Genomic DNA, 12,403 nt, shown 5'->3' with positions numbered 1-12,403 from the left:
AAGTAGCTGTGTGTTTTCAGTGCTAAATAGCTTATTGTGTCTTATGTCAACCCTACCTGACTTGGGAGAGAAGGTATTTAATTAGAGTAGTATGGGCATGCATTTCATGCATGTCTCTCTGTAAGGAAAGGTGGAAAGGCTTCTGGGAATCGACTCTGTGCCAGGGCATTGTGAGTAATTGAATGTATTTTCTTAATTTAGCTTCGTAACAGCTCATGAAGGTGGAACGTGTTATTAGCCCCATGTTATAAAGAACTTAGGGAAATAAAAGTTAAGCAACTTACCCCCTAAGGTCACACAAGTAGGAAACAGTAGAGTATATATTATTTTGTAAGCATATGAATTTAAAATATTTTATCAAAATATGATATTAAAATAAATAAAAATTATTTTATTAATCTTAGTGATGGCTTATTACTTTTTGTTTCGCTTTAAGAACATTTTCACAGAATCCAGATGTTTACCAGAGAGGCCATATCCCTCCTCCTGGTCCCCCTGGAGAAGGTTATTCACACAGGAGGTACACTTGGAATGTGAAGCCAAATGCCAGTCGAGCAGCCCAGGAGAGAAGAAGGTGATATCCTGACAATTACTCCGGACTATCCTGTCCAGCCTATTGGGAACGGACCCAGTGATACAAAGCTGTCCTGGAATTCCACCTGGAGACCAGAGCTGGCCTGAAGATTACAGGTGTGACTTTTAATTAGATCAGGTCTAGGGAGGTTTCTTTATTGTTCCTTTATGTGTTCAAAGCTTAAGGAAAAATTATATTGCTGTTGACCTCACTAGGAAAATGGCACAGTGTTAGTGGTCTTGTGTCTTGTGAAGGCGAACTGAAGTAGTGCATCTCACTGGCCCGTGCATAGGTGTTGAGTCAATGGTGATCTATACACCAGGGTCTTTTCTGGGTCAGCTTCAAGCTCCTGCAGTTCACTTGGTTGCGCCCCATGTTATCAGCTGCACCTAGAACTGTGAGCCCTTGCCGTTCCCCTGGTGGCAGATTCCCCTGTTTTGTACTGAGCTTTCCCAACTGTGATCATATATGTATAGGGCAACCCAAACCTGTTGGAGATGAGTCCTGAATCTTATTTCCTAAAACACCTATCTGATAGGCGAGGAGGCATAAAGCCATCATCCATGGGAGATTTTGTACATTTCTTTTGGTCCACCCAGCCTTAACTTCTGCCATCTTCAACTTCTATCCAAATTTTATTCTTTTAGTCCTAACCTCAGATTCTGCGTCCTACTTCTGCCATTTCCCCCATTTCTGATTCTTTGTATAAGCCCATGAAATATCTCCCCTTTTGACCTTCTTAGTCCTGGACCACGTTCCTTGCTCTTTCCTCAGCTCTTCTGTCTGCTCTCCTACCATCCATCTTTTAGTTTCTTCTTGTTTTTATTTTATTTTTATTTTTTTATTTTATTGTTCTATGATGAAGTTTTTTACTGTTGTTCAGGCTGGAATGTGGTGGTGTGATCTCGGCTCACTGCAACCTCCGCCTCCCGGGTTGAAGCAATTCTCCTGCCTCAGCCTCCTGAGAAGCTGGGATTACAGGAAGCCACCACCACAACCATCCAGTTTTTTGTGTTTTAAGTAGAGATGGGTTTTACCATGTTGGCCAGGCTGGTCTCCAACTCCTGACATCGGGTGTCCACCCACCTTGGCCTCTGAAAGTGCTGGGATTACAGGCATGAGCCACCGCGCCCAGCCATAATTCCTTCTAAGGCAGCCTTTGATCCAACCCCCCAAAAAGAAGACCCACAGTCAACAGCATCTCAAAGCTCAAAAGCCTCTTTATTATTTATCTATTAATTCTATTAGATTTCTGTATTAAGTTTTAAAAATATATTATGGGAATGAATAAATTAGTATCTAGTTATTTGGAAAACCAGCTTGTATCCAAAGTAACGCCAACAGTCTCAGCAGCTCTTAGATTCTGTAGCCGTAGTATTGAGAAATTTCCATATCTTTTTCCCTTTGGATGAAGAACTGCAGTTTCCCAAACGAGGTGTATTTGGCAGCGTTCTCACGCTCTTGCCGAGCCTTCCTCTTCATGGCCTCACGCTCTGGCCTCTGCTCCTTTGTGATGGGCGTTGACACTACTGGCCCAGAAATGTCGGATATCCTCCACGGCCTGGGTTGTAAGCAGATGTCTTGGATTAAAAATTGATATTGAGGCTTGGGCAGTGACTGGAGATTGGTCAGAGCAGTGGAAACAGGCTCCCGCTGGAGAGAAGAGCAAGATGATGTTTTGCAGGGTGCTGGCCTAGAAGCAGCAGACTGAGAGGCAGTAGGAGGCTGGTTAGGGTTGGCTGAACCAGGTTGGGTTGCATTGGTCGAAATTGGCTGAGCTGGTCTGGCAGGACCTGTCAAAGATATGTTGGTAGGAGCCAGTTGGAATGCATTGACTTCAGTTGACTGAGCTGAGTTAGTAGAACCAGGTCGAGCAGGGCAAGCCACAGCAGGCCTAAGTGAGGCCGGAGGGTGTGACTGCTGAGAAACAGGTCGAGCTTGCAGTTTGTCCAGGGTTGGAAAGGGCAAAGGTACCAACTTGACCTTCCCAGGTGGTGGCAACTCATATTGAGATGGAGATGGACACTCTTTTTCAGCATTATCACCCAGTTTCGGTGCCTTGAGTTGAGTTTTCTCTGGGCTTTTCCCCTGACGTCGATTATCCTGCCATGGTTGGAGAGCTGAGAATGGCCAGGGATTCTGGGTGTTGCTTGAGCTTCCCAGAGTCCGGGAGGAGGAGAATCCAGTTTTCTTGTTGGTCTTTTTCCCCAGTGCGTGGAAAACTTGCACGGACTGTAGTGTGTCCATGTCTAGGGAGCTTCGTAGCTTTTTGAAGGTCTCTTGGCTAAGCTCAGGTTGATATTTCTTCTGCTTCACGTTGGGAATGGCTTGCTTCTCTTCTACCTCGACTTTGGTCCCTGACTGCTTACTGTCTTCAGATTTCTTGGAGCTGTTCCCTCTGCTCCTTTTGGTCTTCTCTTGCCCATGCCTCTTAGTTGTGCTGCTCCCGCTAGATGCGGCTTTGTGAGGTTTGTTGCTAGAATGCTTGCCCTTGCTCAGAGAAGCGCTGTCACTGGCAGTAGCACTGAAAACAGCCACTTCTCCCTCTAACAGGCTCTCTGGGTTATTTGGCTGGATTTTGGCCTTGGGAGAACCTTGGATAGGCTCGGCAGCTTTATGCTTGTTCTTCCTGACTTGATCAGAGTGACCCTTCATGACACTTGATATTTCCTGCACCTGATCTACCTTGATGGCACTGAGATCTTTGGCTTTCTTTGTGGAGGGACTTTTGGATTGGTCAAGATCTTGTAAGGAACTGAAGATGGAGGGACATTGGGGTTGGTCAAGATCTTGTAAGGAACTGAAGATCGAGGTGAGGTGAGTATCCTCCACCAATGTAGTGATGTCTGCAAGATCACTGCTAGACTCAATCCCATTCTCAAGTATCCCTTGGCCCTCAAGACTCAGGCTGTTCTTTCTCCGATTGGCATTTTTGGAACCAGGCTGCTCCTCTTGGCCAAGAGGATCAATGCAGGACAGAAGCTGGTGAATATCAGGAATTTCTAAAGGAAGCAGTGGAGGATCTTGATTTTCTTTTGGGACCTGGTAGGCATCTAGAGGCTTTGAAAGCTTGGTTTTAATCTCATCCAAATCCTTATTCTCGGTTTTGTCCTGGCTTGGAGCTGGAGACACTGTCAAGAAATTAGTTGGACTCTGGAGTGGAACTATCATCGAAATGTCCCCAAGCTCAGGTGATGGATTACTCTCAAGTAATAACTGGCTATTTCTGCTACTGCAGGACTTGGAGAATTCTGAAGTTTCTGCCAGACAAAATATCTGGCTTGGAGATTGCAATCCCAGGGAAGTATCCATCCCCAGGGAAGTTTCCATCGCTGCAAAGGAATCAAGGAAGAAGTCAATCCCTGGTAAGTAAGATGTTCCCCCTACATACAAATGCAGCAGTCAGATACCTTTCTAACATGGGCAAGGCATTTCTACCAGCTCTTCTTCAGGACCATGGACAAGACCCTGGAGTAGGGGATAGGCAGTGACTGTTACTGGTTACCATTTGATGTGATTGTTCCTTGGCTTTCTTTGAATTTCATAGGGTTGTTGTAAGCCACATAAAAAGTGAAAGTGATTTTTAAATAGGAGATGTTTGATAAAGCCTCACATTCTCATATAGGGTCCTTTCCAGGCTCTCCACTCTCCTGAGAATAAGAACCCTTTATGCCATGGACTAGAGGAGAGAGTGGAGCCCTTCCACATGAAATATATAAGCAAGCACAGATTCTGAGCCTGTTTATTTTGGAGAGGATCTCTGAGCACAAAGTCTTAAGTCCTATTGTAAGTTAAGGAAAATCAAAATGTCACTGCCAAGATAAGACTTCTGAAGTGCCTTCCAAAGAGACTAAAGTAATAGATTAAGGAAGGAAGTTACAGAGTCTGGTGCAAGCGAGCTGATCAGCCCGGGCACTACAAAGTGTTGTATCTCTTGGGACTCTCTTATATGTGGCATAGACGGTCATTATAGTGCTCAACTTTCCCATTTAGAAGGTGTTCTTAGAAAGACTCTGAAAATGGACAGCAATGCCTAAGAATAGCAGTTGAAGTCTCAGGACTTAAATTCTGCCTGTCCGTGGACTTACCACTTGGCTATAGATTTGAACCTCCCTTTCAATGCTGAGTCTATTCCTCCTATTCCTCTCCTTTCTTGTTGGTTGTACTTACCTTGAAAACTGGTTTCTGTGATGGGTTGAGCAGACACAGGGTAATACATGCCAGTAGTTGAGACTGTCGGTAGAACATTTGTGGGCTGAACCTCCTTTAGCACCATCACCATTTCTGGTTGATGGGCTGATGCCCTATTTCCTGTGTATGACACAGAGCCATAGGACTGCAGCCAGGGGCCAAGTTCTCCAGATAGTCGAGGCCCCAGTGTGCCTGGATTATAGTAATAGACCTGGCTTCCTGTCTGGTAGGGCAGTGACAGGCTATGGCCCTGCTGCTTTGGAATTTGAGATTGTGTCCTCTGAACAAGGCTGGCAGATAGTGTTGGATACAGAGGGACTATAATATTGGCATCTGAAGTTTTATCATGCTGGGCTGTCATAGACATGGAAGAGACAGCTGTGTTCTGGTCAAGGACAGTCACAGTGAAGTCCCTGAGTGAGGATGGCTTCTGTGCTGTGCTTGCTGTAATGTCCCACTCAAAAACGCCTGAGGAAGAGGCAGCTGAAGTAGAGCTGTGGCTCTGGCCACTAACCCCAGACAACATAGTTGTGCTAGAATGTTGGTAAAGGTAGGCACTGCCCGTGAGTGGCTGGAAAGAGGTGCCAGAGGCTAATGGCAGTAGCCATGCTGAGCTAACAGCTGGAGCAGAGGCTCTGGAGAAGTTGGAGATGCTTCCTGTAAAGGAAGCTGCATTGCTCACCACAGGAAGTGAGAGCTGCAGAGAATTTGCAGTTCCAAGTAAAGAGGCATTTTGAAAATCTTCTGTAGGAAAGAAGAGAGAGATGAACAAACTGATGAGATTGAAAAATTTTCACCTGATTTGGAGAACAGCATTTTCATAAGGTTGTTTCGATCAAGAAGCCTCTAATACCAATACTCACTGAGATACCAAAAGCCAAACACTTTATGATGGCCCTGAGTGCCGAAGCAGTTTGGTCCTCTTGTGATGAGCTGCCTTTGTGTCCAGTTTGGTCACAGATGTGCAGAAGACCTAAGTGGTCTGGCTTCGTACTTTATTTTCTAGGCTAGAAGCAACCTTCTCCGTTCCCTATCTTTTGCTTGACTCTGAGTGAGTGTTGACTCAACTGTGTCCTAGAATTGGAGCATTTTAGAACTGGGAGGTCCTTAGAGAAGTTCTAGCATTTTCATTGTATGAGTAACTGAGGCTGAGAGAGGTCCGATTGACCTGTTTAAGTTTTACCAGTGTGTTAACATCATTCCCATGACTTCCTTGTCAGGACTCTTCTCTGAGCATAGACCAGAAACCAGGAGAAATAGAACTTTTAATATGGTAATTTTGGCCTATGAGAATATAGTACAGCTATTATTTTTATATCCTTACTGTCACATTTTGCTTTCATAATTCATGTGACATTTCCTAGCATTTACATTTAAACCAGGCCATTGGTAAATCCAAAGGGTTGTTCTTTGCCCTCTTCAAGCCTGGCTTTTTATCCTAAGTCAAAATACTACCTAATAGTTTCAGAAGAAATGGTTTTTGTTTTCTTTTGTCTTGTGTGTTTGTTTGTTTGTTTTTTGACAGTCTCACTCTGTCACCAAGGCTGGAGTGCAGTGGCTTGACCTTGGCTCACTGCAACCTCTGCCTCCTTGGCTCAAGCAATTCTTGTGCCTCAGCCTCCTGAGTAGCTGTGATGATAGGCGTGCACCACTGCCTCTGGCGAATATTTTGAATTTTTAATAGAGACAGGATTTCACCACTTCACGAACCCCTGATGTGAAGTGATCTGCCCGCCTCAGCCTCCCAGAGTAGTGGGATTATGACGTGAGCCACCATGCTCGGCCTGGAAGCATCATTTCTAAAACACATGTCTAAAATATTTATATTAAAAACCATCAAGTGTCATCTATATTCAAAAGGGCAACAGAAAAAAACAACTAAATGTGACTTCTGATAAGCTGCTTTTTCTAGGGATACTCTATTGTAGCCTGTTTCCTTCCTAGTTTGTTTATCTCAGCATTTCCTAACACCAACTTCATTTTGCCCTGTTCTGAGTGGATTTCACTCTGCTGGCTTTCTGCTTTTCTTCTAAAATTTAAAGTACACTTTTTTTTTTCTCTTGAAATCATTGTGTATTTCTCCAGAGCATATCCCAAGGCGAAGTGTAGGGGACCCTGTCTCTCTGCTTTCATTTAAAATCCCAAATTCCTTACCCTAGCATATCTGCCTCATAACCCAGTACTCTTCATTTTCTCTTTCCATCTAATTCAGAGAGGAATCTCCAAACCGTGAATATTACTTTTGTTTGTTTCAGACAGGGTCTCGCCTTGTCTTCCAGGCTGAAGTCCAGTGGTGTGAACATGGCTCACTGCAGCCTCCACGTCCTGGGCTCAAAGAGTCAACTGATCCTCCCACCTCAGCCTCCTGCATACCTGGCATGCCTCCACACTTGGCCGATTTTTTTTTTTTAATTTGTAGAGATGGGTTCTTGCCATGTTGCCCAGACTGGTCTCGAACTCCTAGGCTCAAGCAATTCTCCCATCTCGGCCTCCCAAAGCACTGAGATTACAGGCGGGAGCTACCATGCCCAGCTGAATATTAAAAACATCACTACACATCACTAAATATAGAAGAGTAAAGTTGAAATATTAGTGAGGGAGATGGCCTCCCAAAGTGCTGAGATTACATGTGTGAGCCACCGTGCCTGGCTGAATATGTAAAACATCACTAAATTAAAAATAATGAAGTTGAAATATTAGTGGAGGGAGACTTATTACTCATGAAACACCTCAGAATACATTGCTGGTATTCCACACCACTTAGGTTTTCTCTCTGTTTCTGTTAAAATAAGCACCCTCAAAAAGTGTCTGCTTTCATTTTCTGTACTTGTGCCCTTTACGACTCAGCATTAGGAAAGAAAGGGGCAAGAGGGAATAACCAATCTATTATGCTAATGTAACAGATGAGGAAACAGATTTTGTGAGAGAATAGAAGAGTCCTCTGAAGTCACACAGCTAGTAAATGTCTGAAATGAGGTCTCTAGATTTCTACTTGAATACATTCTCTGTTATTCCAAGCTCTTTGGGACTATAGGGGTAAGGAAATCTACAGTTAGGGGGAAAGAAGTCGAATGAAAAACTGTCAAGAAAGTTTCTCTCTTTACCTGACATGGTCAGAGAAGAAGAAACATCAACTGTAGATGCAAGGGATGAAGAGACGATCCTAGTGGATGTCTGGGTGGCTGAAGCCAAGGTGTGCATGTGTCCAGTATGAAGGCCACTGGTCACACTGGTCACTATCCACTTGCGATGATACAAATTTACAGGCTACCGCAAGATTCTACCAGGTGGCAGTAGGCCTGGTGAGAGAATGATGTCACAAAGCAGGCAGTTTAAAGGTGTGCAACAGCCAATAGGGAGACCAGATTCCCAAGAAGATGGGATTGGCTGCCAGAGGTGGTAGGAAAGCTGAAACAGTACTAAGTGGCTGAGTTCCAGGGAGGTGAAATCCTGCAAGATCATCTCAGTGTTTCTTATACATGTTCACTCATATCATTGACTCATATTTATATTTTATACGTCATATTTCATAGTATATAATGCTATATATTTATAATTGTATAGTACATACACAGTATCCTTGCAGAGATAGGAAAGGGACATCTAAGCTGAGCAATTACAGTTGTTCTGAAGGCATTTCAGTGAATCTGATTAATGAATTTACTGCTGCTTTTAAGGGCCAAACGAAGAGATTAAAGAACCCTCTTTTGTACCTTGGCTGAAGAGCAAAGTTTGTTGACTGCTCCTTGTAGGAAATGATGTGGTCCGAAGCGCCTCTCTTTTCATTTCTTCTCCTTGAATCCTACCTTCTTTGGGCTGGCCCAGGCTCGGTCAGGTTGTACTTGCATCTCTCTTCTGCTCTCTGTTTTCGCCTTGATTGTAGGCATTTTTTCTGGGCCAAGCCTTGATCTTGCATTTTTACACTCGTGTGTATGACTTCCTGTCAACTTCCAGAGCAGAGGTCTTCTTTTCAGTGTCCTGACCTTTGGAAAACGGACGCTGCTCATGAGAATCAAACATCAGAGAGGTAGAAGACAAGGCTGACTGCAGACCTTCCCTCTTCTAGGCTTTGTTGATAATTCTTTTGCCCATAGTTTGCTACCTCTGGCTCCTTGGGCCACACAGACATCCTGCCATCCTGCTCTCTTATACGTGAGAGGCTAATAGGGTACCTTCTTTCTTCTCACATAAAAGGATCCAGTGTGGCAGTTACTTATAGCCTCCTCGCCATTGCAAACAGCGGCTACAGAATCTTGGGCATTTAGAATTCCCGGCCATACTTGGGTGCAAGGGCCAGGCAAATGAAGAGTTGAATTTAGTCAAGAATAGGAAATAGGCTGGTTGAGTTACAGGAACAAAGAGATTTGTGTGGATTTTTTGGTTTCTGTGAGAAACAATTACACACACTTACTTTGCATGAACAGAACAGATAAATCAGTATTTTTTCTGTAGCTAGATAGTCCAGAAACATCCATGACTTTTGTACACTGAAGAAAATAATCATAATATGTTTTTCCATTTTGTTTTATGTCATATTGCTTCATTTATATCATTCATTAGTATGTCTATAGAATGTAGATTGCTTTTATTTTATGATTTTTATTTATTTATTTTTGAGACAGCATTTCATGCTTTTCTCCCAGGCTCGAGTGCAGTGGCATCATCTTTGCTCACTGGAACCTGTAGTTCCTGGGTTCAAGCAATTCTCCTGCCTCTGCCTCATGTGTAGCTGGGATTATAGTCGCCTTCCACCATGCGCAGCTAATTTTTGTTTTTTTAGTAGAGATAGGGTTTCACCATATTCTCCAGACTGGTCTCAAACTCTTGACCTCAGGTGATCTGCTCACCTCAGCCTCCCAAAATGCTGGGATCATATGTGTGATAGCTACCATGCCCAGCCTTTAGATTGCTTTTGAATGTTAGTCACAATGCTCGTCCTGTAGATTGCTTTTAATGCCCTGGTTTTCTACATGTTTTTTCCCTATCATATTTTTAAGGAATACAACATTGCACGACACACTGCATGTTTTTCTTGTAATGGTTGTTTGTTTTGAAACATCATGAACTGTCTTGGCCTGATAGGTTCGCGGAGGAAATCCAAGAGGGATCTGTGAAAAGGGCACTGTGGTGAGTTTGCTATGTTCGGCTCACACATCTTTTTTTTCTCCAGTTAACAATTTATGAATGTTGGCATATTTTTAATGATGTGGCAATTTTCAGAATTGTAAATGTTTATGTATTTAAAACTGGTTGGAATATTATTCTCTCAAAAGTGTTAGTAAAGCTAGTGGCCTAGCTCTATAAACATTTGTTTATTCAATAACTCTGACCTTTCAGATCTTCAGTTCACCCAACTCTAAAATTGTTGCAAAGATTACTAAAAATACATGTTAGATACTTCCATAAAATAGAAACTAAAAAGTAAAAATTACTTTTAAAAATCAGTAATCCTAATTACTTACAGTTTGATCTGGAATTTAGTATTCTATTTTCAGAGCTGCTGTAGGGCATGCTGTTGCTTTGCTGTTCCACTTGTAGCAGAAGTCAATGTTTTTCTTTCTTTTTTTTTTTATTGCATTTTAGGTTTTGGGGTACATGTGATGAACATGCAAGATTGTTGCATAGGTACACACATAGCAGTGTGGTTTGCTGCCTTCCGTCCCCTCACCTGTATCTGTCATTTCTCCCCATGCTATCTCTTCCCACCTCCCCACCCCCCCGCCCCTCCCCCATTTCCCCCCAACGGACCCCAGTGTGTAGTGCTCCCCTCCCTGTGTCCATGTGTTCTCATTGTTCAACACCCGCCTATGAGTGAGAATATACGGTGTTTGATTTTCTGCTCTTGTGTCAGTTTGCTGAGAATGATGGTTTCCAGGTTCATCCATGTCCCTACAAAGGACGTGAACTCATCGTTTTTGATGGCTGTGTAATATTCCATGGTGTATATGTACCACATTTTCCCTATCCAGTCTATCATCGTTGGGCATTTGGGTTGGTTCCAGGTCTTTGCTATTGTAAACAGTGCTGCAATGAACATTCGTGTGCACGTGTCCTTGTAGTAGAATGATTTATAATCCTTTGGATATATACCCAGTAATGGGATTGCTGGGTCAAATGGGATTTCTATTTTTAGGTCCTTGAGGAATCGCCACACTGTCTTCCACAATGGTTGAATTAATTTACATTCCCACCAACAGTGTAAAAGTGTTCCTATTTCTCCACATCCTCTCCAGCATCTGTTGTTTCCCGATTTTTTAATGATCGCCATTCTAACTGGTGTGAGATGGTATCTCAATGTGGTTTTGATTTGCATTTCTCTGATGACCAGTGATGATGAGCATTTTTTCATATGTTTGTTGGCCTCCTGTATGTCTTCTTTTGTAAAGTATCTGTTCATATCCTTCGCCCATTTTTGAATGGGCTTGTTTGATTTTTTCTTGTAGATCTGCTTTAGTTCTTTGTAAATTCTGGATATCAGCCCCTTGTCAGATGGGTAGGCTGCAAAAATTTTTTCCCATTCTGTTGGTTGCCGATTCACTCTACTGACTGTTTCTTTTGCCGTGCAGAAGCTGTGGAGTTTGATTAGGTCCCATTTGTCTATTTTGGCTTTTGTTGCCATTGCTTTTGGCGTTTTGGTCATGAAGTCCTTGCCTACGCCTATGTCCTGAATGGTTTTGCCTAGATTTTCTTCTAAGATTTTTATGGTATTAGGTCTGATGTTTAAGTCTTTAATCCATCTGGAGTTAATTTTGGTGTAAGGTGTCAGGAAGGGGTCCTGTTTCTGCTTTCTGCACATGGCTACCCAGTTTTCCCAACACCATTTATTAAACAGGGAGTCCTTTCCCCATTGCTTGTTTTTGTCAGGTTTGTCGAAGATCAGATGGTTGTAGGTGTGTTGTATTTCCTCTGAGACCTCTGTTCTGTTCCATTGGTCTATATCTCTGTTTTGGTACCAGTACCATGCTGTTTTGATTACTGTAGCCTTGTAGTATAGTTTGAAGTCCGGTAGTGTGATGCCTCCTGCTTTGTTCTTTTTGCTTAGAATTGACTTGGCTATGCGGGCTCTCTTTTGGTTCCATATGAAGTTTAAGGTGTTTTTTTCCAGTTCTGTGAAGAAGGTCATTGGTAGCTTGATGGGAATAGCGTTGAATCTGTAAATTACTTTGGGCAGTATGGCCATTTTCACGATGTTGATTCTTCCTAACCATGAACATGGAATGTTTCTCCATCTGTTTGTATCCTCTCTTATTTCGTTGAGCAATGGCTTGTAGTTCTCCTTGAAGAGATCCTTTACGTTCCTTGTTAGTTGTATTCCTAGGTACTTTATTCTCTTTGTAGCAATTGTGAATGGCAGTTCGTTCTTGATTTGGCTCTCTTGAAGTCTGTTACTGGTGTATAGGAATGCTTGTGATTTTTGCACGTTGATTTTGTATCCTGAGACTTTGCTGAAGTTGTTTATCAGTTTCAGGAGATTTTGGGCTGAGATGATGGGGTCTTCCAGATATAAAATCATGTCATCTGCAAATAGAGACAATTTGATTTCCTCCTTTCCAATTTGGTTACCCTTTATTTCTTTTTCTTGCCTGATTGCTCTGGCTAGAACTTCCAATAGTATATTGAATAGGAGTGGTGAGAGAG

General features: G+C 42.8%; 2 protein-coding genes across 17 annotated transcripts in view; one reads left to right on the top strand and one right to left on the bottom strand.

Annotated features, from left to right (window-relative positions):
* Nucleotides 1-12,403, top strand: part of ALMS1 (ALMS1 centrosome and basal body associated protein) — a 345,038-nt gene that overhangs the window by 322,226 nt on the left and 10,409 nt on the right. For 15 of the 16 annotated variants that reach the window (XR_012517383.1, XR_012517382.1, XR_012517381.1 and 12 more), the window contains 2 exons: nucleotides 437-690; nucleotides 3,813-3,939. The gene's annotated coding sequence lies outside the window, so the exon portion shown is untranslated. Of the gene's footprint in view, nucleotides 1-436; nucleotides 691-3,812; nucleotides 3,940-9,847; nucleotides 9,893-10,348; nucleotides 10,391-12,403 lie in introns of all 16 variants that reach the window. The other variant, XR_012517370.1, reaches the window with a different exon arrangement.
* LOC101052422 (uncharacterized protein C2orf78-like) lies at nucleotides 1,931-7,966 on the bottom strand. The gene is made up of 3 exons (XM_010333721.3): nucleotides 7,870-7,966; nucleotides 4,745-5,509; nucleotides 1,931-3,906 (listed from the first exon to the last, which is right to left on the bottom strand). The coding sequence occupies exons 1-3, from the start codon at nucleotides 7,964-7,966 to the stop codon at nucleotides 1,931-1,933; spliced, it is 2,838 nt and encodes a 945-aa protein (XP_010332023.3).

The sequence above is a fragment of the Saimiri boliviensis genome, chromosome 1 (genome assembly GCF_048565385.1).
Source record: "Saimiri boliviensis isolate mSaiBol1 chromosome 1, mSaiBol1.pri, whole genome shotgun sequence".
In the NCBI taxonomy this organism is placed as follows: domain Eukaryota; kingdom Metazoa; phylum Chordata; class Mammalia; order Primates; family Cebidae; genus Saimiri; species Saimiri boliviensis.
The sequence above is the reverse complement of the archived record's forward strand: the minus strand, read 5'-3'. Positions and strand labels throughout refer to the sequence as shown.